At 40.1% G+C, this 23,726-nt stretch overlaps 1 protein-coding gene across 6 annotated transcripts in view; it reads left to right on the forward strand.

Moving 5' to 3' along the window:
* Positions 1 to 23,726, forward strand: part of KIF2A (kinesin family member 2A) — a 97,328-nt gene that overhangs the window by 49,617 nt on the left and 23,985 nt on the right. For all 6 annotated transcript variants that reach the window (XM_024193191.1, XM_024193185.1, XM_024193188.1 and 3 more), the window contains 8 exons: positions 1,946 to 2,000; positions 6,120 to 6,282; positions 12,362 to 12,452; positions 12,678 to 12,741; positions 14,046 to 14,137; positions 14,351 to 14,493; positions 15,272 to 15,476; positions 16,518 to 16,628. In XM_024193191.1, the coding sequence (XP_024048959.1) occupies positions 1,946 to 2,000; positions 6,120 to 6,282; positions 12,362 to 12,452; positions 12,678 to 12,741; positions 14,046 to 14,137; positions 14,351 to 14,493; positions 15,272 to 15,476; positions 16,518 to 16,628 (924 nt within the window). The remainder of the gene's footprint in view (positions 1 to 1,945; positions 2,001 to 6,119; positions 6,283 to 12,361; positions 12,453 to 12,677; positions 12,742 to 14,045; positions 14,138 to 14,350; positions 14,494 to 15,271; positions 15,477 to 16,517; positions 16,629 to 23,726) is intronic.

The following is a 23,726-nucleotide window of genomic DNA, read 5'->3' on the forward strand; positions in this document are numbered from 1 at the left end:
CCTGTATGCTGCCCCTCTCCCGCCTCCACCGCGTGGCTGTAAACCGGCGGTTACAGTTCTGTAAAGGAACGGGCAAGCAGGCCCAATACTAACATTCCCCTACCTAATTCAAAGCAGGTCACCATGAGCGACATCACCCTCATGAGGATCTCAGACACTGATAAAGAAAGAATGCTTCGGGAAAGCCTGCAAAGACCAGAGCCGTATGCCGCCATGCTCTGCAGGGCAATGATCCCGGAGTACTTGCTTGTTTCCTGGCGCGGAAATGTCTGCTACTACGGAGGACCCAATAAGGCCGCTCTCCCCAGGAACCTGATGCAAAGGCTTTCCAATTACCTCCAGGAGAGCTTCGTGGAGATGTCCATTGTGGATTTCAGCTCTATCCCCTGACATATAGACCGCATTTTACTGTAGCTGAACTGGCAGGGACTAAACAGTAGAGCGGCTTGGGCAGAACAATCATGCTAAACCGGACATTGTTAGATTTTTTTTTTTTTTTTAATAGTTGCACTGCCCAGGACTGAAACGTTAAGCGTCTAGGGCAAACTAATCATGAGAAACCCGTTGTTGTTGTTGTTGTTGTTAATATTCCTGTTCTGTTAAAAATAAATGTTTAGATGTTTAAAACACTTACTGGCTGATCCTTCCCCTGATTCTGTGTCCGGGTTAACGGCTGGGGACGGTTGGTAGGGGATCTCTGTAAGGGTGATGAAGAGATCCTGGCTGTCGGGGAAATCAGCGTTGCAAGCGCTGTCGACTGCCTCGTCCTCCTCATCTCCTTCCTCATCTTCCCCGTCCGCTAACATGTCCGAGGAACCGGCCGTTGACAATATCCCATCCTCAGAGTCCACGGTCAGTGGTGGGGTAGTGGTGGCGGCCGCACCTAGGATGGAATGCAGTGCCTCATAGAAACGGGATGTCTGGGGCTGGGATCCGGAGCGTCCGTTTGCCTGTTTGGTCTTCTGGTAGCCTTGTCTCAGCTCCTTGATTTTCACGCGGCACTGTGTTGCATCCCGGCTGTATCCTCTCTCTGCCATGGCTTTTGAGATCTTCTCATAGATCTTTGCATTCCGTCTTTTGGAGCGCAGCTCGGAAAGCACGGACTCATCGCCCCACACAGCGATCAGATCCAAGACTTCCCGATCAGTCCATGCTGGTGCCCTCTTTCTAGTCTGAGATTGCACGGCCATCTCTGCTGGAGAGCTCTGCATCGTTGCCAGTGCTGCTGAGCTCGCCACTATGTCCAAACAGGAAATGAGATTCAAACTGCCCAGACAGGAAAAGGAATTCAAATTTTCCTGGGGCTTTTCCTGTGTGGCTGGTCAGAGCATCCGAGCTCGGACTGCTGTCCAGAGCGTCAACAGAGTGGTGCACTGTGGGATAGCTCCCGGAGCTATTAGCGTCGATTTCCATCCACACCTAGCCTAATTCGACATGGCCATGTCGAATTTAGCGCTACTCCCCTCGTTGGGGAGGAGTACAGAAATCGAATTTAAGAGACCTCTATGTCGAGCTAAATAGCTTCGTGGTGTGGATGGGTGCAGGATTAATTAGATGTAACGGCGCTAAATTCGACATAAACGCCTAGTGTAGACCAGGCCTCAATGGGGCAGACCCTGAGCTGGTGTAAAATGTCACAGATGTATTGAAATCAGCGGTGCTGTGATAATTTACACTAGCTGAGTATCTGTCCCAGTGTGAGCAGAGGTTATGCAACACCATACAGGATGTGCTCTGCACCCTGCAGGATCTGGTCTTAAGTGTTCATAGCAGTGAATATAGAGTTGTGCCCCATGGGTTGTTGGATACTGCACATTTCACTTTTTTGAAAGTTCAGATTTACTACCTTCAGAATAACTGGTATAGTGATCAGACTTTTAAAACACTCTCCATTAAAATTAGTACTTAATTCACTGAAATATTTTTTTATTTTTATTTTTGGTAGATTGATGAACACAGGATATGTGTTTGTGTACGAAAACGGCCGCTCAATAAAAAAGGTATGACCATTTAATGTTTAGCTGGTATTAATCTCACTAAGCAGCAGCTTCTGGTGGTATTTGATTGTATTTGTATTATGGAATCACCTAGAGGCACCAACCAGAATTAGGGCCCCATTAAACTAGGCACTGTGCAAACATGTAGTAAGAGAGAGTTCCTGCCTCAAAGAGTTTATAATCTAAATAGACAAAATGGGCAAAAGGTGGTAGAAAAGTAATAGTAGTACTATCATTTTGCAGATAGGAAACTGAGGCACAGAGCATTTAAGTGACTTGAACAAGGTCACATAGGAAGTCTTTGGTTGAGCTGGGAATTGTACTGTAATATCTTGAATCCTAGTCCAGTGCCTTGACCACAAAGTCTTTTTTCTCTAATTCACTCTGATTTTCTTCTAAGTGATCAGTAATCAATTAACTTATCATGTAACAACCTAATGACAGTTCTTCCTCAGTATGTTCATTTGTATAATAGAAAATATGTATATTTGTAACCTAAAGTTAAAAATGAAAATGACTGGCCTTTGAACTATAATTATATATACATAGCACAGTCTCACTCAAATGTGTGGTGGGTTTAGTAATACATCCTTTCTGAAACAGAAATATCATAGTTAGCCAAGATGACGAAAACAGATTGATTGATTGAAATATTTCATAGGTCTTTTAGAGTAGAAAGTGGTATTATGTCAAGACATTAAATGAGGACAGTTGTGTACAGGATTTTAACAGACAAGATAATGGTTCGAGGTGTGGTCAAAATGGTTCCCCACTTGTGCAATGGAAGGCATGGGAATAATATTCCAACAAATCTCTTGTAGAATTCCATCTGATACAAAGAATATTTGAGAGCTACCTGGCAGAGAGACCACACTAACAGTCCTGTATTCATATAGTTGCCAGTTTCTCCTTTACTACGCACTACTGACTGGAGTTCAGTGATCACTGAAATAAATTAACTTACTTTTTGAAAAAAGTTTGTTCCCCTCTGTTAAAATTTTCAGGGATATCTTGGTTGGCTGAAGATTTCAGAGCATAATTTTCATACCCTCAAAATACTAAATGGTTGCAATGAGTCTTTTGGAATTGTGTCCCAGAATGACACATTATCTTCAACAAGACAGGAAGTGACCAGGGCCGCCCAGAGGGGGGGGGCAAGTGGGGCAATTTGCCCTGGGCCCCGCAGGGGCCCCCATGAGAGTTTTTCGGGGCCCCTGGAGTGGGGTCCTTCACTCACTCCGGGGGCCCCGGAAAACTCTCGTGGGGCCCGGGCCCCCAGAGCTTCTTACGCTCCGGGTCTTCGGTGGTGGGGGGTCCTTCCGCTCCGGGACCCGCCGCCGAAGCGCCGGGTCTTTGGGGGCCCCCGCCGCCGAAGACCCCAGGCCCCCTGAATCCTTTGGGTGGCCCTGGAAGTGACAGGAGAATTTTGGAGAAGGGGTGGGAGAGAAAGATACATTGTTATTTATACACAGTGAGAGCTCTTCTCGCTTGCCTTTCTTCCATGTTTCTTCTTTCATTATTCCTTGATTGTTTTCAGATCAATAAAACAGTCACAAAATCAGGTTATTTAAAACTGCTCCCCACAGCCTGGTTGGTTAGAGACATTCAGCACATGAATCTGGTAGCAATTCAATTTTCATTTTAGCATTGCAGTTCATCTTTATTAAAATATGACATAGGAATCTAATACATTTGGGGAGAATGCTGTAGGTGATTACTAATTGGACAAAGCTAATTAGAGAGGAAACAGCAAATTGGCAGTCTGCTGTCATGAGTCATGACTTGTGTGGTGCAGAACTGGGTCTGGTTCTGTTCCAGTCGTCTGTATTGGTGGTTGACATCAGTGAAGGAACTGATTCTGTGTAGGATGCTCAAGAGATGAGCAGCTGATTGGAAATGGGATATAAGATTGAAGTTTTGCATCTGCAGAAGGAACTAAAAAGATTAATTGTGAAGGAACCATAGCGCCCCCCGGCGCGAGCCTCCTCCGGGCTCCGCCTGTGGAGGCAAAATAACTGGACAATTCGCGTCCCGACCGAAGGTCGGTCGGGACGCGGGACAATGAAGTAAATATCGGGACAGTCCCGATAAAATGGGACGTCTGGTCACCCTAGGTGTACACATAATACATTTAATAACATTCTGAAAAACATGCACACTTTTATTGTGGAGGTTTATAAGGGAACAATATTTTCAACTGCCCCAGACTTCTAACTGGAGAAGAAAAAAGACTTGGAGAAACTTGTGTATGGTAGTTTGAAAGGAGAGAAGGTGAATAGAGAGCTTATTGTATTAACAAAGGAATAACTCGTATATTAAAAAAAAAAATAGCGTTTCCCTATTCAAGCTACACATTTGGAATATTTTTACTGTATTAGTCACCTAGTTTAAAATGGGACATAAAAGACTCAATTTTTACCAATCTTACACACGCCAAATTCACTGAAGTCTGTGGGAGTTCCATGCTTGCAAGAACTGGGCTGGGCCCTAAAATAGCAAGGTTCAGATAATTAGAAGATTTCATTTGAGTGATATATTGTTAGTTTCTTAGGAAAAGGGCAGATTAAAAAATGTTCAGTTTTGTAAAATCTTGGTTTAAGAAAAAACTTACTCATGATTTACAATAGCTTGAAGAGATCATCCTAGGACATGGGCCAAGACCCATTCACATTTCAGTGTTAAACTGTAATGTCCAGTAATTAACATAAAGCAAAAGAAATTTCAGAGGTTATCCCAGAGGGTTATCAGCAAGTAGCATAGGCTGCCATATCAGATGATTATGACAGACATTATAAAAGACTATTTAAGACTATCCCTCATACACATTCTGACTACTTAGAAGTGAGGTACAGTTTTGATGCAAAGTATGATCCTATTAAACTCTCCTTTCACCTATATTCTTCTGTGTGTCAGTTCCGCATTTACTGCAGAATAATGCACATTTTCAATGTGCAGTACTGCACTTGAAAACTGAGTAATTTACTTGGTAACTTGGATTTATACTTTAGTTACTTTCTAATACCTGTGTAATTAAAAGATGATGGCCAAGAATCAAAACATAATTATTGAAGTCAAAACCTTCCATCTAATTGTGGAAAACTACATTGTATTCTTAAATTGTGTGCCTCAAAGAGATTTTTATATACAGACAGAAGCAGGGCACATCAGTGGTCTTGACTATATACAAAGGATCTTTATTTTTGTGCATCTTGTAGATGACTGGGTTCTCTGTGTGTTTTACTGATTCATACATCTCATGCAATTAACAAACTGTAGTGATGTGTAGTAATTATAGCCCATGAACTTAATAATGCATTTCTTTTGTTTGTTTGAGAAGATAGGTAACATCCTTTGAAATTTGCAGCCTTTTCTTCTAACAATTTTAAAAGGGTTTTCACTTTAGCAGAATAAAATTTTAAAGATCAGTTTTTATGCTTTGCTGACTAAAGAATCTGCTCCTGGAGTGATTGTGAATGAAGATATATTGTGTATAAAATGGAATAAAAAGTTTCCGTGGTTGAAAAATCTTTATAGCTATAAGGAGTTAAGCAAAGGGCATGTATGAAAAAATAAATGGTACCATTTGTAAAAATGTCCAGCTATGTAGGTAATAATTATATTTATGAATTTAAGATTGATAATCAAAATAGTGTTGGATTGTAGTTGTCCAGCTGAGGAGGGGATGTAATTTGTTTGTTTGTTTGTTTGTAAAAAAGCAAAACATAAGGCAATAATCTTTGGATATGTCATAAATAAAACCTTAGAAGAACTAAAGCATTTTTTTTTAGAAAGTAATTACAGAACAAACAGGCAATTGTGAATTATGAAGCTGTCATTCTTTCAAGTGATACTAGAAAGGTGCTCAGAAACTGCATTTTCAAAACTTTAGGAATTTGTATAATCACTAGGACTCCACGATGGAATTACACACTTACAAATCATAATGTGCCTGATTTTTTTTAAAATGTAGGGATCAGAAGCCGAGATCCATGACATTTACTTGGAGCAGTTTCATTACCTTGGACATTGTAAGAATGTAGATGACCAAATGGTGTAAAAGTTAATATGCATAGATAGTGTATATATAGATACATATTTATATATCAATCATTTATTTTATAGAAACTGTAATGAAAGACCTTGATGTAATCACAATTCCTAGTAAAGATGTTGTGATGGTACATGAACCAAAACAAAAGGTGGATTTAACAAGGTACCTAGAAAACCAAACTTTTCGCTTTGACTATGCCTTTGATGACACCGCTCCTAATGAAATGGTTTACAGGTATGTGTGTACACTTTTTGTGACTGTTTTCCTATTTCTTTTCACTTTCTGTATTCTTGGGCTTATCCTTGACCCTTGATATTACTCCTCCTCCTACAATTGGTCTTCAGATCTGTTTGCCACTTCCATAGCTTTGCCCATGTATATTTTTCCTTTAACTCAATTTGTGCTGAATTCATCTGTCCCTTAAACTCCACTTGCCGAGGGTATTGTAATTCTCTGCCCTTCCTTTTTAGACCAGGATGTTGCTTCCTCTCTTCTCATGCATGCAGTATGTGACCTCATGAACCCTTTCATCAGACCAGTCTGTTGGCCCTGTGGTCACTTCAGGATCCAGTTAAAAATCACCTTCCATATTTTAAAAGCCCTTTATTGATGCAACTTGGAGCATAGCTATGTCTTTGCATGTTTCTTTTTCTATTTCTTTCACCAATCCCTCCCTTCATCCAGTGCTAGCCTCTGTTCTGTCCCGGCACTGTGTCTGCCCTGTGGGAACCTTCTATCTGTAGTGCACGCTCTCTCGAACATCTTGCACCCTATTTAATAATCTACATTTCTCCAATCTCTGTAAATCTTTAATCTCACTTTTCCTTTGGTATTATTTCTCTTTTATCTTTGTAACTGTACTGTTTAACTCTGAAAGGAGTTTTAAGTTTGTATGAAAGTTTGTGTATTTAGATCCTCGTGCATGGTTTCTTTCATAAAACTGAATAAAAACTGCTTGCATATATATAATACACACGTGCATGCGCACACCCACTCTTATATTGAAACAGTAAATCTCAGATCTTTTATGTTAATAGAGGTTTCTCTCTTCCCTTCATACAACATAGTAGTGTGTTTTCTTCCATTTTTTTTTTCTTATTTGGGAGGATAATCAAATTTAGCTTTCCCATTAAAGAAGTATTTGAAACAAGATATGTATTTTAGTGCATTACCACCATTTAGTTATGTCACAAAGAAAAGAAGATTTAGTGTGATGAGTTCCAGTTTAATTCAGGATTTTAAATCCTCTCATATTTTTATACTGAAGGTTCTTAAATTTGGGAATCAGGAGTGTTCAGTTCTACTGCATAATCATCTATTTATCATTTTTTTTGATGACCTAGTGCTATTGCAGTATTTCCTACATTCATGGCAGTCAGGCTAATGTCATCTTTTTAAATATATAAAAGAAAAGTTATATCACATCTTAGTTTTGAACCTGATGTTTCTTTTGGATTTTCAGGAAGGACTAATCTTTGTATTTCTGAAAGCCTAGGATTGCATTTAAGGAACATACTAAGAGTAAAGTTGGAGTATATTTGGGTTTGGTACCATTTTAGCTCTTGAACTGTCAATGACTTATTTTATTAAACATTTCTTAGATATATTTGTGTTTCTGCCTTGTATTAAAACAAATTCAGTCTATGCAACATACATTGTAAGTATATATTATCAAATCCATTTATATAGAGAGCTATTTGTGCATATTCTCAGGCTAGACAGACAATTATATTTTTTGTAATAGATCATAAATATAAAAGATACAACTTCTAACCTATGGTAAATGTCCCCCATATAACTCCATGTGAGAAAACAGGTTGAAGTAAATGTGCCAGAAGAAAAAAGATGCTGCAAATACATTGTTAGGTGTAAACAGTCTTGGGGAAAAAAATGGACTCTGTTGCAGTATCTTCCTTCAGGCTCTCCTGTGCCTTGGAGGTTTTCATGAAGTAATATTCTCTGTAACAAGTAGCCAGGGGAGGGGAAATAATATTGTTATCACTTAAAAGGAAAGTTTGTGACCCCCATTTCTGCATAGTTGGTGTCCCCTAGCAAATTAAGTATACTCCAGGAATCTTCAAGCTTTTCCTATCTAATCTAGGGTTTTCTTTTTCTAAAGCACTGTCTCTGGCATTTGTGACCTCTTCAGAACCTCTAGAGAGTTAGTGCTTTCTTCTGACGAAAGAGTGAAAGAAATTGGAATCATCTTCCATGTTTAGTTAATCTTGGAGGTCTAATTCAGGAAGAGCATACATAAGCAGAGGAATTACTATATTAAATAGACCAACGGTTCATCTGTTGTAGTATCCTGCTTCTGGCAGTGGCCAATGCTACCTCCTTGGGAAGACTATAAAAGCCTCCTATAATACACGTAGCCAATTGTGCAATATTGTATCATTAATATGAGGAATTTCCCTCCAAGGCTGGTTGATTACCAATTTGTGCTTAAGTAACAAGATGGAGAGATCTTGTTTCTTTGGTTTTGGCTAATATAACTTAATTATCTGGGCCATAGGTGCTGACTTCCCCTCTGCCCGGTGGGTGCTCGACCCCAGCCATGCCCCTTCCTGCCTATGCATACCCTCACTCCACCCCATTCCACCCTTCCCCAAAGTCCCCGCCCCACCCTGCCTTTTCCCAGCCCTGCCCCCTTCCCACCCCGATTCCACCCCTTACCCCAAGACCCCGCCCTTCTCCGCTTCCTCCCCTGAGCGTGCCGCATCCCCACTCCTCCTCCTCCCTCCCGGAAAGTCCTAAGCGTTGCCAAACAGCTGTTAGGGGACGGGTGTGTGTGTGCGGGAAGCGCTGGTCGGGTGGGGGAGAGGGAGGAGTGGGGACGTGGCGCGCTGTGAGGTGTGTGGAGAAGGAGGCAAGGAGAGGGGAGCTTGGCTGCCGGTGGGCAGAGCACCTGCTAATTTTTCCCTGTGGGGGCTCCAGCTCCAGAGCACCCACAGAGTCGGTGTCTATGATCTGGGCTACTAGTCTGTTGGGTACAGGAATTCATTCAGGGAAGTTTTATGGACTTTGTTATGTAGGAAGTCAGACTGGATGGTCACAATGGTCCATTCTGGCTTTATAATATATGAATATGCTGGCCTATGGACAAAGTTGTCCTACTTCCATCTTTTATCTAGTCTATTTTTATTCTCCCTGTTGCCTCCCTTACAGCGGAATCTAAGGGCTGAATCACAGAACATTTTCCTTGAATTGATCTAGGGTTTGTTTATAAAGCTTCTAGTTAGAAACCATTCTTCTTCTTCAAATGATTGCTCATCAGTTCCATATAGGTGTGTGCATGCCACGTGCATGATCGTCGGAAGGTTTTTCTCTAGCAGTACCCGTCGGGTCATCTATGGAGCCCCCTGGAGTGGCGCCTTCATGGCTGTGTATATAGGTTCCTGCTGCCTCTTCAGTTCCTTCTTACCGCCAGTGATGGTCGTTGAAGCAGCTCCTCTCTTGCATTAGCTAGCGATTTCCTAGTGGACTCTCCTTTTCACTCTGTAAAAGGTTTGAAAGTCTTAATGATAAAGTTATAGTTAGTGATAAGTGTAGTAGTTAAATTTTAGTTGGGGGTTAACCTCCTCGCTACTTTGTTCCCGTCCCGGGGACCGGAGCATGCCTCGGTCTTAAGGTTTCAAGCCATGGGGGTCCTGCCTGAAGCCCATGCCCAGGGGAGACCCACATGATTTCTGTCTAAAGTGTTTCGGAGAGGGACACCAGTCAAAGAGGTGTAAGATCTGCAGGGGTTTTAAGCCCAGAACTAAGAAGGAGGGGGACTTTCATTGAAGCTCCTTCTAATGGAGTCAGCTCTTCAACCCCAACCGTCCCAGGCAGCTTTAACGTCTGAGCCACCTTATACAGTGTTTTATAAAGACAAGGTGCAGTTGCGGCTGCACCTGTCCATTCCCCCTAAAGTAGTCTCACAGTTTCATGGAAATCAGGATATCTTTCTACCAGTGTTCTTCCCGAAGCTGCACGCAAATGACAAGGAACGCAGGCTCCATTCCCAAGATGTTAGACAGGCTCTGGCTTTTTACACTGTTTAGGAAGTCGACGAAACTCTTCATTGCCATTGCTGAGAGAATGAAAGGGCTGCCGGTCTCATCCCAAGGAATCTCTTCTTGGATCATGGCCTGTATCAGGCCATGCTACAACCAGGCAAAGATACCAGCCCCAGCATTGACAGTGCACTCCGCGAGAGTGCAAGCTTCACCTGCAGCATTCCTGACACAGGTCTCCATTCAGGACATCTGCAGGGCGGCGAAGTGATCGTCTGTTCATACCTTTATGTCGCACTATGCCATCACACAGCAGGCTAGAGATGATGCCGCGTTTGGTAGAGCAGTGTTTCAGTGAGCAATTCAGTGAACTCCAATCCCTCCTCCAGGGGAGTGCTTGGGAGTCACCTACCTGGAACTGACATGGGCAATCGCCCGAAGAAAAAACGGTTATCTACCTTTTGTAACTGTTGTTCTTCTAGATGTGTTGTTCCTGTCCATTCCAAGACCCACCTGCCTCCCCTCTGTCGGAGTATCTGGCAAGAAGGAACTGAAGAGGCGTTGGGTCGGCAGGGACCTATATAAATGACCATGAAGGCGCCTCTCCAAGGGGCTCCAGAGCTGACCCGATTGGTACCGTTAAGGAAGAACCTTCCGATGATCGTGCATGCGGCGCACACACACCTACTTGGAATGGACATGAGCAACACATCTCGAAGAACAACAGTTACGAAAGTTGGGTAACCATTTTCCCCACCCAAAGAAGCAAGATAATCTTTCATAGTTGATGTACAGAATGGAGGACAGCAGTTACTCACATGCTCCATCTTAGGGAGTCTTGAGCTGACATCAGAACATTTGCATTCTAGTTATATCCTTGTACGGTGCTTAAAAAGAGGGACCCAGGTTTCCAGAATGTGCACATTCAAAAACACACATGCAGAATTAGCATGAATAATGCAGTCCTGTGAACCGTGTGCAGATCATGTGCTCGTAACACCGTGAAAGCATCAGCTAAAAAACTGCTGTCTCAGTTACAAATAGTATTATTTGGGGTAAGAAATTAGAGCTTTTCTAAATTTAGCAAGTGTTCTTAAGCAGTACAACTTTTTTTAGCTTTAGAGAGTGGTGTTTTTTTTTTTTTTTTTTTTAAGTGGTGTTTTTGTAAGATCCTGAAATTGAGGGTGGGAGGAGAGAATATCTATAGATGGCTATTCCCAGGATTTGGTGTTACTGCTCAATGCAGCTATGAGCTAAAAAGTGTACTTTTAAACTCTATTTAACTGTTCTGGTGCTTATTACACACTGTATAATTGTTAGGCTCTTTTCTATTGAGCTTATCCTGTGCCCAAATCTACTCAGTTATAAGGGCTTATTCTTCTTTTATTAATGTAGGTCTCCATTTTATGGTAAATTAGGTTGACAATAATTGGAGTTCTGAAAACAGTCTTTTCAAAAGGGATCACTATCCTATGACAAACAAAGAATTTATGCCCTCTAAATATAGCAAATTATGTATTTTTCAAGAGTACTTCCTCACTGATCCTTTATAATCTAAACTTTTAAAATGCTTATGCTCTTTCCTTCTGTGAGTTGTCTTTTTACCCATGGCAGGTAAAAAAACAACTGAAACAAGAAAATTTCAGTGGCCTTCCCTTAAACTTAGGAAACCTGTGTACTTAGGTATTTGCCTGGACAAACACCTTTGTGTATCGCTAATAGTCACTTAATATACAGTCTCCCCCTCCCCCCCCAGAGTGCAAATTAATTCCATTCTAAACACAATTTTCATCTAAAGTGACTCCTATATTTTTTCTACTGATGGGAGTATTGCTGTGTCATGTCTGATTTGGTTGTTGTAGAAGAGAGAGGCTAATGTGTGACACTAGTTTTGTTTTGCCATGTCTCTTGGCTATGGAAGTATCTATTAGAGAATTCAGCTGCAAAGAAGTTGTTAGGGGTTTGGAGAGCTTGCAAAATCTCCCTTGGAGCTCCTGCGTAAGTATTGGTTACTAGGCAGAAAACATGATGTGACTGTTACATTTGACTAGGGATTTATATCAGAAATTACTCTATTAATGCAAATCCACTGTCAGTATACATAACTACAATAAACTGTTTAAAAGATTGTTTTAATACTTTGATTTAGACAGTCATTCCTAGCTTAACTTTCGAACAGTAACTTATTGAACAAATACTTAGGAAAATGTTTAGGGAAAAAAATGTTGAGTTCTTGGGGGGAAATGTTGGATTTACATTTAATTTTGCTAAACGTCAATGAAAAATGTCTAATACTTCTGCTTTTTTGATTTAAGGTTTACAGCTCGACCATTAGTGGAGACCATATTTGAAAGGGGAATGGCCACATGTTTTGCATATGGGCAAACAGGCAGTGGAAAAACCCATGTAAGCAATTCTTGTAAGCTCAATAACACAATCTATCTACAGTACAATTATTTGTCAACACTTTCACTTAATTGGTTCACTTATTAAATAACCAGACTTGTAGAAGAGCTCTGTGAAGTTTGAAAGCTTGTCCCTCTCACCAACAGAAGTTGGTCCAATAAAAATATATTACTTCACCCAACTCGTCTCTCTGATAATAAATATGTTCTGCCATTTTTATTTTAGACTATGGGTGGTGACTTTTCAGGAAAGAACCAAGATTGTTCTAAAGGAATTTATGCACTTGCAGGTAAGTAATCAGGTGCGTGCATGTATTTTCTTACGAGTTGCTGGAGATAAACAGAAAGTAGAAAAATCTAGTTTACCCATTTTAATTTAAGTGCCTGCATATTTTGCATTGTTATAGAAGGGAGGCACCAATAGCTTTTAAGCTTGTAAACTTTATTTACTTCAATATATGTATCAGTGTAGTTAAGAAAGTATAAATGGCTGAGGAATTGAGCTTCCCATTTGTGGGGGCTTCTGTAACTCTCCAAAATATTTTGCTAGTTTTAACTCCAAAAGGAATTCTTAAGACAAATATACCAACTCCTGAAAAGAATGTGTAAGAGTGCGTGGCCGTCCTGCTCTGTCAATCTCTAAGGGAGTCCATGCCTCCTAGCTGTCACACACTTAGAACAGTAATTTGTAAAAGGGGGAAACTAGCTGTCTCTAGAGCTTCGGCCTTCTGGGCTGAACAGTATTTTGTCGTCGGGGCTCAAGCCCTCAAGCAGGGCGATGCACCCAAATAGTACAAGGGACTCTGGCCCTCAGGCTGGGCAGAACAGTGAATAATCTAGAGGCCCAGGCCCTCAGGCAGGGCAGAGCAATAAAGGGTTTAGGGTCCTAGGTCTGGCAGATGGTAGACTAACACAGGTCTCCTGGCTTAAGGTGGGGAGGCTGCCACCCCAGAGATGGAGTATTAGGAGGACCTGGGCCCACCATACTTCACCGGGTCCCAGCCCTGGGCCCGAACAGTGGCGGACTGTTCTGCCACTAGGTCGGCAGGGATCCGGCTGCAACACGCTGACCTGGGTTCAGGCAGCAAAGCAGCTGGACTATTGTTGGCTGTTCCTGGGCTACTTCCTACCCTCCCTTTGGGGTGTACCTAATCCTGGGATCATCTTCCATCTCCCCAGGGTACACCACCAGTGGCAATCCCGGTAGCTCTGGTGAGTCCTCGGGACAGTGGTGGTTTTCTGCACGCTCCTGCTCCAGCAGCAGGTTGGAAGTATACGTCTTCCTCAGCAGCTCCAGCTCAACTGAGCTGCAGGGCCCACCTTTTGTACTTCCTGTTCCTGTCCCGTCCCTCTGCTTCTGGTGGAGTGGTCATGGCCTTCCAGGTTCCGCCCACCAGGGGGCATATGGCCATTCCTCCCTGTCAATCTCTGAGGGAGGCAATCCCTCCTCAGTACAGAATGGAATACCTGATTATAGTTGTAACATGTATGCGAGAGAGACATGTGAATAAGACAGACAATTGTGTATTTAAAGATTCTTGACTAGATGAAAATGCATAACTAGATTTCTGTATATTTGAAAATTTATTCACAGCTCGAGATGTCTTTTTAATGCTAAAGAAGCCAAACTATAAGAAGTTAGAACTTCAAGTATATGCAACATTTTTTGAGATTTACAGTGGGAAGGTAAGTGCAAGTTCTTGATTTGGGAAAAATATCTTCAGAGAACACCTAAGGGTTCTGAACAGAACACAGAAGAATTTCTCATTTTATTTTCATATGGATATTTAGAGCATTTTTCTAATCACTTGTTTGGCTGAATTATTCTGAATTTTATTATTATTATTTAGAATTAAGTGTGTCCTAAAGACCTCTTATTATACCTAATTTCTTTTTAAGGTTTTTGACTTGTTGAACAGGAAGACCAAATTAAGGGTGCTGGAGGATGGTAAACAGCAGGTCCAAGTGGTGGGATTACATGAACGGGAGGTTAAATGTGTTGAAGATGTACTCAAGCTTATTGAAATAGGCAACAGCTGCAGGTATCTACTATGTTTTTAATTAGTTTTTCAGTGTAAATTACAGTGAATCAGAACACTTTTGCCATAATAAGAGTATGTGTTTGTCCTTTCAAAGTCTTAGCTTTCTACACTGTACAATACAGCTTTTCTTGAGCTGATTGATTACAGTTGTACTGTTGCCTTCCTTTTGGATAAAGGTTGTTTGGTTATCTACATCTGCCAAGACGAGTTGAGATGAACTTTCTGTGTGCTGTGAACTCTATGTATTTATGTAACCAGCTTACTGTCTTAATGTCACATTGTTAATACTCTGGAATACTGCCAGATTTTTAGGTTTTAAAAGCCAGCATACATTTATGTTATATGACAGAGATTCTTAACTGTAACATTTTTTTCTTTTTTTTTTTTTTTTTTTTTTAAAATCCAGCCTTACTGTGTTTAAAAATAGTCTTTTGCCATGATTATTGCTCTCAAAAGATCAAAATGTTCTTTCTAGGATCCAGTCTGATTATACATTTGGGGGGGTGGGGGGAGGGAAAAATGCTTGGATACTGCTTTCTCTTTCATGCTTGCTTCTCTCTCTCCCCCCTTTTTCCTGGTAGACGAGATGGAGCAATATATGTAATTTTACTGTTTTTGTCAAGTTGTATTTTGGTAGTGTCCACAACATGCTAGGCACTATCAACACTTCACTTCCCTGCCCTGAAGAGCTAACTTACAGGATGTCTCAGTGTGTGTGGTCCTTCATGTGCACTAAATAGTATTCTCCTCCTCCCCCCCCCCTTTTTTTTTTTTTAAGAACATCTGGTCAGACATCTGCAAATGCACATTCATCTCGGAGCCATGCAGTCTTTCAGATTATTCTCAGACGGAAAGGGAAACTGCATGGTAAATTTTCTCTGATTGATTTGGCTGGAAATGAAAGAGGAGCAGATACTTCCAGTGCTGATAGGCAAACACGACTGGAAGGTGCTGAAATTAACAAGAGCCTTTTAGCACTCAAGGTAAATAAAATTCACTCAATTCTATTTGAGCAGATGGAAGTCTTCTCATTTATTATTCTTCATATAACCAAAAACAGTCTCTAATAAGATGAGTGTTTGTGTAGGTAGGTCTTGTCCACTAAATTGATAAATTGATTGCTACGGCATTTAAAATGTTTCCTCTAAATGCTTAAGCGGACACTTGTACTATAGTTCTACTTGTTAATTATTGTGTAACAAGCATGATATAGAACATAAAATTACTTGGTAATATGGTATAAAGATTTTCTTAGCATAAACATGGGATGGCAACATTATTAACAAGTGACATTTGGGGGCTAGATCCACAAAGGGATTTCGTGCCTAAGCCCAACATTTAGGGGCCATTGAGATCCTCAAAACCCTTGCATAGCTGCCACCTAACCTTGAATGCACTGAATTCCCTAGAACTCCAGATTCTCAATCCTAACATGTTTCCTTGCTAGACCACGCTTCCTCCACAAAGTACGGTTATGTGCTTGTCTTTCAACGCATAACTACAGTGCTGTGATTGTGAACTTGGAGACTAACGGTTTGGCTGCCCTTGACCTGGAGATGTAATTTCTAGCTAAGGTTGACATGTGTATGCTAGATTTGATCAAGCATGCTAAAAATAGTTGCATGCTTGATAGCTGTGGCAGCCTGGATGGCAGAATGAGCTATCCATCTTAGTACCTAGGGTAGCAGGTGGGATTATACTCAGGGCGGCTATCCTGTCATGCTGCTTGTGCTGCCACTGCTATAATGCTATTTTTAGTGTTAGCTTGATCAAAGCTAGTATGCATGTGTCTGCCTACGATGAAAATTACACCCCCCAACTTGAGTTTATACAGACCGTTAGTATTAATTCTGAACTTCCTTCATTACATTCATTGAAGGTGGATGCCTAACATTAACTTAATATTAATTTAAAGTACAGCAACATATCATCCAGTGCTTATATTTTTTGTATGTGGATTGCATTTATATTGTAATATTTTTGCTTTGATTATGAGGAGAACATAAACTTGTTTGTTCTTTCAGGAGTGCATTAGAGCCTTAGGCCGAAATAAACCTCATACTCCATTCAGAGCAAGCAAACTTACTCAGGTGCTAAGAGATTCATTCATAGGAGAAAATTCCCGTACCTGTATGGTAAGTTTGTTTATAAATATATCACTTACAATCTAATAAAGAGAACAGGAACTGCCTATTACTGATCTTATGGTTAGTCTTGGTAACTTGCTACCGAGAGAGTAGATTTAAAATTTTTATTTAAAGTTAATGTTTAAAATTAAATATACACAAGTTAAGAGGGAAGGTACTGTAATCTGGGGTCTGGTTTGAGTTATTAGGGATTACAAGTATCAGTTACAAGGATGAAAAGTTACATACATATCACATAACCAGCATAGACCCAGATTGGGGTGTGGGGTTTTTTAAAGCATCAGTGGATAAGTGGGCTCAGGTACGCCACCCATGGAATGTATATTAAACTTGATTGTATCCAACATATGGCATGACACCTAGAGATCATCTTTCCTCCCCCTTTTCCTTCTCCCCAGCCAGATATCTTCATTGTGTATGTGTTTGGCAGTAGTATCAGAATCTTGGAAAAGATGGGGGGGGGAAATGCATGAGAGTCTCTGACCTGACAAAAAGATAAATTCAGAGCTGGTATCAAGTACTCAGACTGTAGGATAGTCTGCTTGGAGGTGAAAGGGATTAGAGAAGTTAATATAGGAGAATTAAAGAAGGGGATAGAGACATACTTACATCAATGTGCAATATCATTACCCAGCATTCATTCTGAAAAGCAGGACTTGTTCTGCCAAATTGGCAGAGGGAACAGATTAGGAGAACCAAAGGTTCTCTTTAACTTTCAAGTGCAGTTCTACTGTGAAATCGATTTAGTAAAAATGACATTTTGTGTTCCATAACGGTTCTCTCTCAATAACTTCTGGATCAAACATTGAATTTATAAATGGAAATGTGGTGCTCTTCCCCCACCCAGCCCAACCTCCTCCAAACAGCCAACTCAACTAATTTCACCCAGAATCAGAAAGCTGAGCTGTGTTCTTTCTGGTTTGTGCATGAGCACTAGTAATAAAGATTCTGCAAGTTAGTCTTCCATTACTTGTGCCTGTTTTCCATGAGCAGAAATTGGCCCTACAGTTAGTTTCTTTAACATGTTTTATTACTAGTGCAAAGCCAGAATAGACCAAACTCACTTTGCCATAGCTGTATTAGATCTGCTGTGGTAACAGTGGTGAAAACTTGTTTAAATCAAAAATAGTAAACAGATAGGAATATGAATACATGCAGGAATTAGAGTTATTGAATCAGAGTGCAGTTCTGATTAAAATCATACCACTTTTTGAGTACTACATAGATATCTGTGTATTATTTTTCTGATTTCCCAGGTTGAATTTGCTTAATTTTTATAATTTTGTGTCATCTGTGAGAAGAATTTACTATTTTTTTTTTTTTTAATTGCATTGAGAATTGCGTTGAGAATGCTGGAGTGGTTCTTATCATTCTTTGATCAGTTCTTTGTGCTTTAACTATGGATGAAACATTCATTTTTTTAAATTTCAGAAATATGTTCACTGTAAAATGAGCCTTTGAATGTGGGGGTGTGGAAATTTGACTGCATGATCTTTTTTTTGGTTTTGTTTTCCAACCACATAATTACAGTATTCCCATAATTAGGAATGTCAAGACCCTTTCATTATAAGCCACATATTTTTCAGGCACTTAACTTTTTATTTTGAATTTTCTCATGCTTATTGTCCACCTAAAGACAAGATGTTGGGTTTTGGGGTATTTTTTGTGTATGTAAGTTTAAACAAATATTTTTGGCTGTGGGGTTTTTTTTAAGACCGTGAAAAAATGTTTTGTAGCAGTTATGTCTTGTATGCTGTTTTTGCATTTAGATTATTTTTTTTTTAAAGATTTATTTTTAAAATTCTGTATGATTGATTGTGGAAACATTTGTAGAAACCAGGTTTATAAGCAATTGGAAAATTACTCATTTTTAACAAAGCAGAGAAATGGGAAAATTCCAGATATGTACAAATTGCACCACTTGTGAAGTAACATATTATCAAATATAGTTTTAAGATAGTTAGGACAGACCAGTCAGCTGTTCAGCACCTCCACAAACCCTAGTCAGCCTTTCCTACCCTCGAAATAGTCTTTCTGTTTCTTCTGACCCTCTTACGCCCCAACCATTGATGTTATGAATTAGATCAGGGGTTCTCAAACTTCATTGCACCGTGACCCCCTTCTGACAACAAAAATTACTACACGACCCCAGGAGGGGGGACTGAAGCCCGAGCCCACCAGAGCCCCACTGCCCTGTGGGTGGGGGGAGCCAATTCCAAAGTTGGGTGTGGCCTAAACTGAAGCCCAAGGGCTTCTGCTTCATCGGGGGTCCTGTAATCTGAGCACAGCCAACCAGGGCTGAAGACCTTGGGCTTTGGCTTTCATCCTGGGTGGTGGTGCTCGGGCTTGGCCCCGGACCCCAGCAAGTCTAATGCCGGCCCTGGGGACCCCATTAAAACTGGATTGTGATCCACTTTGGGGTTCCGACCCACAGTTTGAGAATCGCTGAATTAGATCATGTCATTGTTGACACACTCAGTTCAGATTTCACATAGATTCATAGATTCTAGGACTGGAAGGGACCTCGAGAGGTCATCGAGTCCAGTCCCCTGCCCACATGGCAGGACCAAATACTGTCTAGACCATCCCTGATAGACATTTATCTAACCTACTCTTAAATATCTCCAGAGATGGAGATTCCACAACCTCCCTTGGCAATTTATTCCAGTGTTTAACCACCCTGACATGCGCTAGTCTAATACATCAACTTAATGTACTGTGCTCTACTGGAAGTGCAAAACTGAAACTGATGCAGAGAGTGTAGCAAAGGGCTTGCCAGTCTTGAGAAACATCTGATGCTGTCTTTCTTCTTACCCCATATTTTAAAATGGCATTGTAAAGGATGCAACAAACTTGCAGACCTTTCTGCTAAGACTGTGTACACTGCTGTTTTCAGAATTTACACTTTCAAGCACAGTGTGTTCTATGTAAAGGGCGTAAAGTCCTAGTGTGTGGAAAAAATGTGAGTATGCAATGTAATAACTACATTTATTTGACTGTAGAATACCATGATCGTGTGTGTCCTCGTCTTTTATTTATTTATTTATTTATTTATTTATTTATTTATGTCTTTATTTAATTTTTTAATTTATTAAAAGAAGGAACTTCTAAAAACTGCTAGAGCAACTTTGTGATTATTTTACACACACAGATGTCAGGAACTTGTAAGTTATGGTTCTCATCATAACTACAACTCTGATTAAAACTTTAGTATATGTGCAAAGTTAACACCTTATGCGGCATATAAGCTAGAACACATGGGTTGTCAGCTAATACAAACACACCTTTGATTTGCTGAGGCATAAGATTTCAAGTATTTTTAGCCTTAGAATATGGATTTTTTTTAACAAAAAGTAAATACTTTAAAAGAAAATAGTTTCATTTTATTGATCATGTAAAATACTTCATCAAAATTTCACCCCCCCCCCCCCCAATTATCCTGTCTTTTGGCAGTGAGAGGATCTTTTCTTGTAAGGAGATTTGTTTACAAGAGAAATAAATCTGTCTCAAATGTTCTAATTTGCCATTAGAGTTCACAACATTTTGCAAATGTGTGTTGTATATATTATCCATAAACTTCCATCTTAAGGAACATCTTGTATGTACGTGAATACATGACTATCAGGTTCTTGAAATGTGCTAGTGCATACCCACTAGTTCATTTTTTCTTGCACAAATCAGCCTTGGAGGGCTGTTCTTTGAGCCTGAAAAGCTCTTTACGATGAATTCATGGATTGTTTTATTCAATTGTCCTTTTATAGTTTATTAGGTTTTCTGTTATTTTTAGTATTAAGCCTTAATAGGCCTAGTGTTTAAAATGTTCTCTACTGTATGTAGGAAATCAGAATATGATCCAGAAGCTTCAAGAGTTGAAAAAGAGATGTTCAATGTGGACAATTATGAGTGGGACCTGTTTCGCTATAAAGAAAGCCACAGATGTAAGATCTGCTTAAAGATATTGTTTTGAGCTATCAGAGCTCGGAAGGAGAAGTTGCAATCTTACCTTGCGACCCTCTAAGAAGCAGAACTCTGGTTTGCTGGCACAGTACCCTTTCTAGTTTTCTTGAGGTACCTTGAGTATTTGGAAGTTGGAAACATCCAACAAAATCTTCAGCTTCAAAGGAGCATCAGCATAGCTCCAGACTTTTAGTAAGGGCATCCTCTTTGAGTTTGTAAATACTGTATTATTGCTAATCTAAGTGGTATATTGAGGGATGTGTGTGTATAAACATAAGTATATATTATTATGATTGTTGTTATTAATCATAGTATATGAGAGAGCACTGGAATGTAAAGCCGTTTTCCCTGGCTTTTGACTGCTCTAGAAGTTGTACTGGTTATACCAAACTGACTGGCCCTCTGAAGTAACAAAGGTAGACTAAATCACAACGAGATATGCCTATGGGACTGTCTGGATTAGGATTTAAAGGTGCAATGTTAGCATGTTTTAACTAACGCGTGCTAACATGTTTGAAAAGACTAGTGTATATAAGGCTCACTACCTTTAATGTGTATTAATTGCTGTTCACATTAAAGCCACCACTGTAATTTAACTTGTTAATATGTGTTAAAGTAGCATGCCTTCACTGTGATAGACTTTTAAAATGTGTGTACAGTATTACCACAAGGTCATGGTTGCAGAATAGTATTTCCACTAACACTGGATAACTTACTGATTACAAATGTTAAGGGCTAAATACTTGAAGATCCTGAAATAAGATGTATTAGGTAATGAGTCAAAAACCAGTGATACCCCTGGCTCTTACTGCTAATTTAATAAAAACATTAGAGAAAAACTCTGCTACAAAAATTTCACATTGCACTGTATTTTTAAATAAAGCCAGAATGGAGATTTTAAAAAAAATCTCATCTACCTCTTCTTAAAAAAATCTTAAAGCAATGTTATGGGTGATACTTAAATGTATCAGAAGCCAGTAAATTGAAAAGTTTTATGGTTCTAATTATACCACATTGCAAAAATATAGTTAATTTGCTTTAATGTAATAAGAAGTACAAAAAAAGTTAGGTTTATGCAATGATGCAAAGTTAGTTGCTGTGGGAATATTTGAATTGACTGACTTCTGTGTTTTAAGTCTTAGTGTTGCATTAACATAGTTGTTTGCCCTTTATCTCCTGTATTTATAAAAGCAAGGAAGCAGAGCATTAATTGTTAATGTACAGTCAAACAAATTTGACTGTAAATTCAAATTAATACAGGGGGCATTAATTTGAATGTGCAGTCCGCACATTCTATTCATACATTGCATTTGCTGAGCTGCTGTAACGCTTCAGTGTAGGCACTTACTACAGTGATGGGAGGGGTTCTCCTATTGCTTTTGGTAATCCAGGTATCTGAGAGGTGATAGCTAGGTTGACAGAAGAATTCTTCTGTTGACCTAGTGCTGTTTACACTGGGGATTAGGTTGATTTAACTGCATCTCTCAGGTTGTGGATTTTTCACACCCCTGAGAGACGTAACTATACCCATGTAACTTTTCAGTGTAGACCAGTCCACTCCAGTGTGGGGAGCTCAAAATTATCCTTACAAACCTGATGGAGCCCCCCCTTTGAGCCTCTTTCGGAGTGATGTTTACTCTTGTACTCAAGATGGCCGTTTTAGTTACCATTACATCAGTTGGAACTGAACTCCAAGCTCTCGTAGTTAACCCTCCTTTCACATCCATTCACAGAGATATGATGGTATAAAAACTTCATCCCAAGTTGATTCCCAAAGTTGTGTCAGTCTTTCATTTGACCTAATTTATCCATTCCCCTTCTCCCCCCAAGACTCCATACCTTTCGGGGGAGAGAGAATTCTATAACTTGGGAGGGCCTTATAATATACTAACTTGACAGGACAAACCCTTTTAGGCTGTCTTCTCCTTCCCCCCCTCCCTTCTTTTTTTGCCATCTCCTCTCAAGAGAATTTCAAAATGGATTACACAGTGTATATCTGTCTGCTATTATATGATCGTATGGCTGAAATATATACCATTTTCTTCACAGATTCGCGCTCACTCCACTAGAGCACAAGCAGCATCCTCTCCATGCTTCAGGATTTCTGTGTCTGAAATTTGCGAGGCAGCTACGTAGAGTTAATCCTCTTAATTTCATTAAATGCTATGCCTTTAACCTGGCTGCAAGATCAGATACCAAATTTGATAGAGCAGTGTCAGTTGTTTTAGTTAAGTGACAGTCAGAACTCCTCAATCCCACCTAGAGTGAGATCCACACAGACACATACTTGAAGCAAAAAATGCTTACCTTATAGTAACTGGTTTTTGAGATGTTTGTATGGATCCCATGATGTGCTGTCCATCTCTGCTTTCCCACAGTCTTCTTATCTGGGATTCTGAAATAGTGAGGGAGCTGAGGGATTGCTGAGGCATTTCATATCCAGGGAGGCACATATACAGTGTGGATGGGGCCCAACACACACTGCTCTTCAAAATATTCTGATTTTGCTGCGCTCATGGAGCATGTGAGCACCTAGAGTGGGATCTGCATGGGCAACAACATCTCAAAGAACCACTATTACTATAAGGTTAAGTAACCATTCTTTTCACGCTTGAATAGCTCAGAAAAGACTGAATAGATTAAATTAGATTTTGTTTTGCAGTCCTCCGCTGAGTAAGACCAAGCTAAGGGTAACAGTTTAGGAAAATAAGACCCTGATAAGAGACTTGGAACAAGCATGTCTTCTCCAATGATATTTACTGTCTCCATAATGTCAGTCTGCTTCCAAATCAATGTGCAAAGATGGTTGTCGGTACATGGCAGGTAACTAGAGTGTCAAATTATAGCTTGCTAAAGTAATGAAACAATAGGCAGCAACAGGTGAATCATTCCTCTTGAGACCTGAATACATTATAAATATTTACAGAGCCTCTTCTTTGGCGTTATATTACACTAAGAACCTGTTGGTTTTGTCTATGTACCATGCATGTTATTTTGTAACTGAATGTCTTTGTCTCTCCCTTCTCATGTCTGTGTATCTCCTTCATTTGTGATACGTGAATTTAGAAATACAGGGCTTTTGGTAATGATTTCAGGTTTATGTTTCCAAAGGAAATATAGAGCAGAATT

This window comes from Terrapene carolina, unplaced genomic scaffold (assembly GCF_002925995.2).
Source record: "Terrapene carolina triunguis isolate 2854851 unplaced genomic scaffold, T_m_triunguis-2.0 Scaffold69, whole genome shotgun sequence".
NCBI classification, from domain to species: domain Eukaryota; kingdom Metazoa; phylum Chordata; order Testudines; family Emydidae; genus Terrapene; species Terrapene triunguis.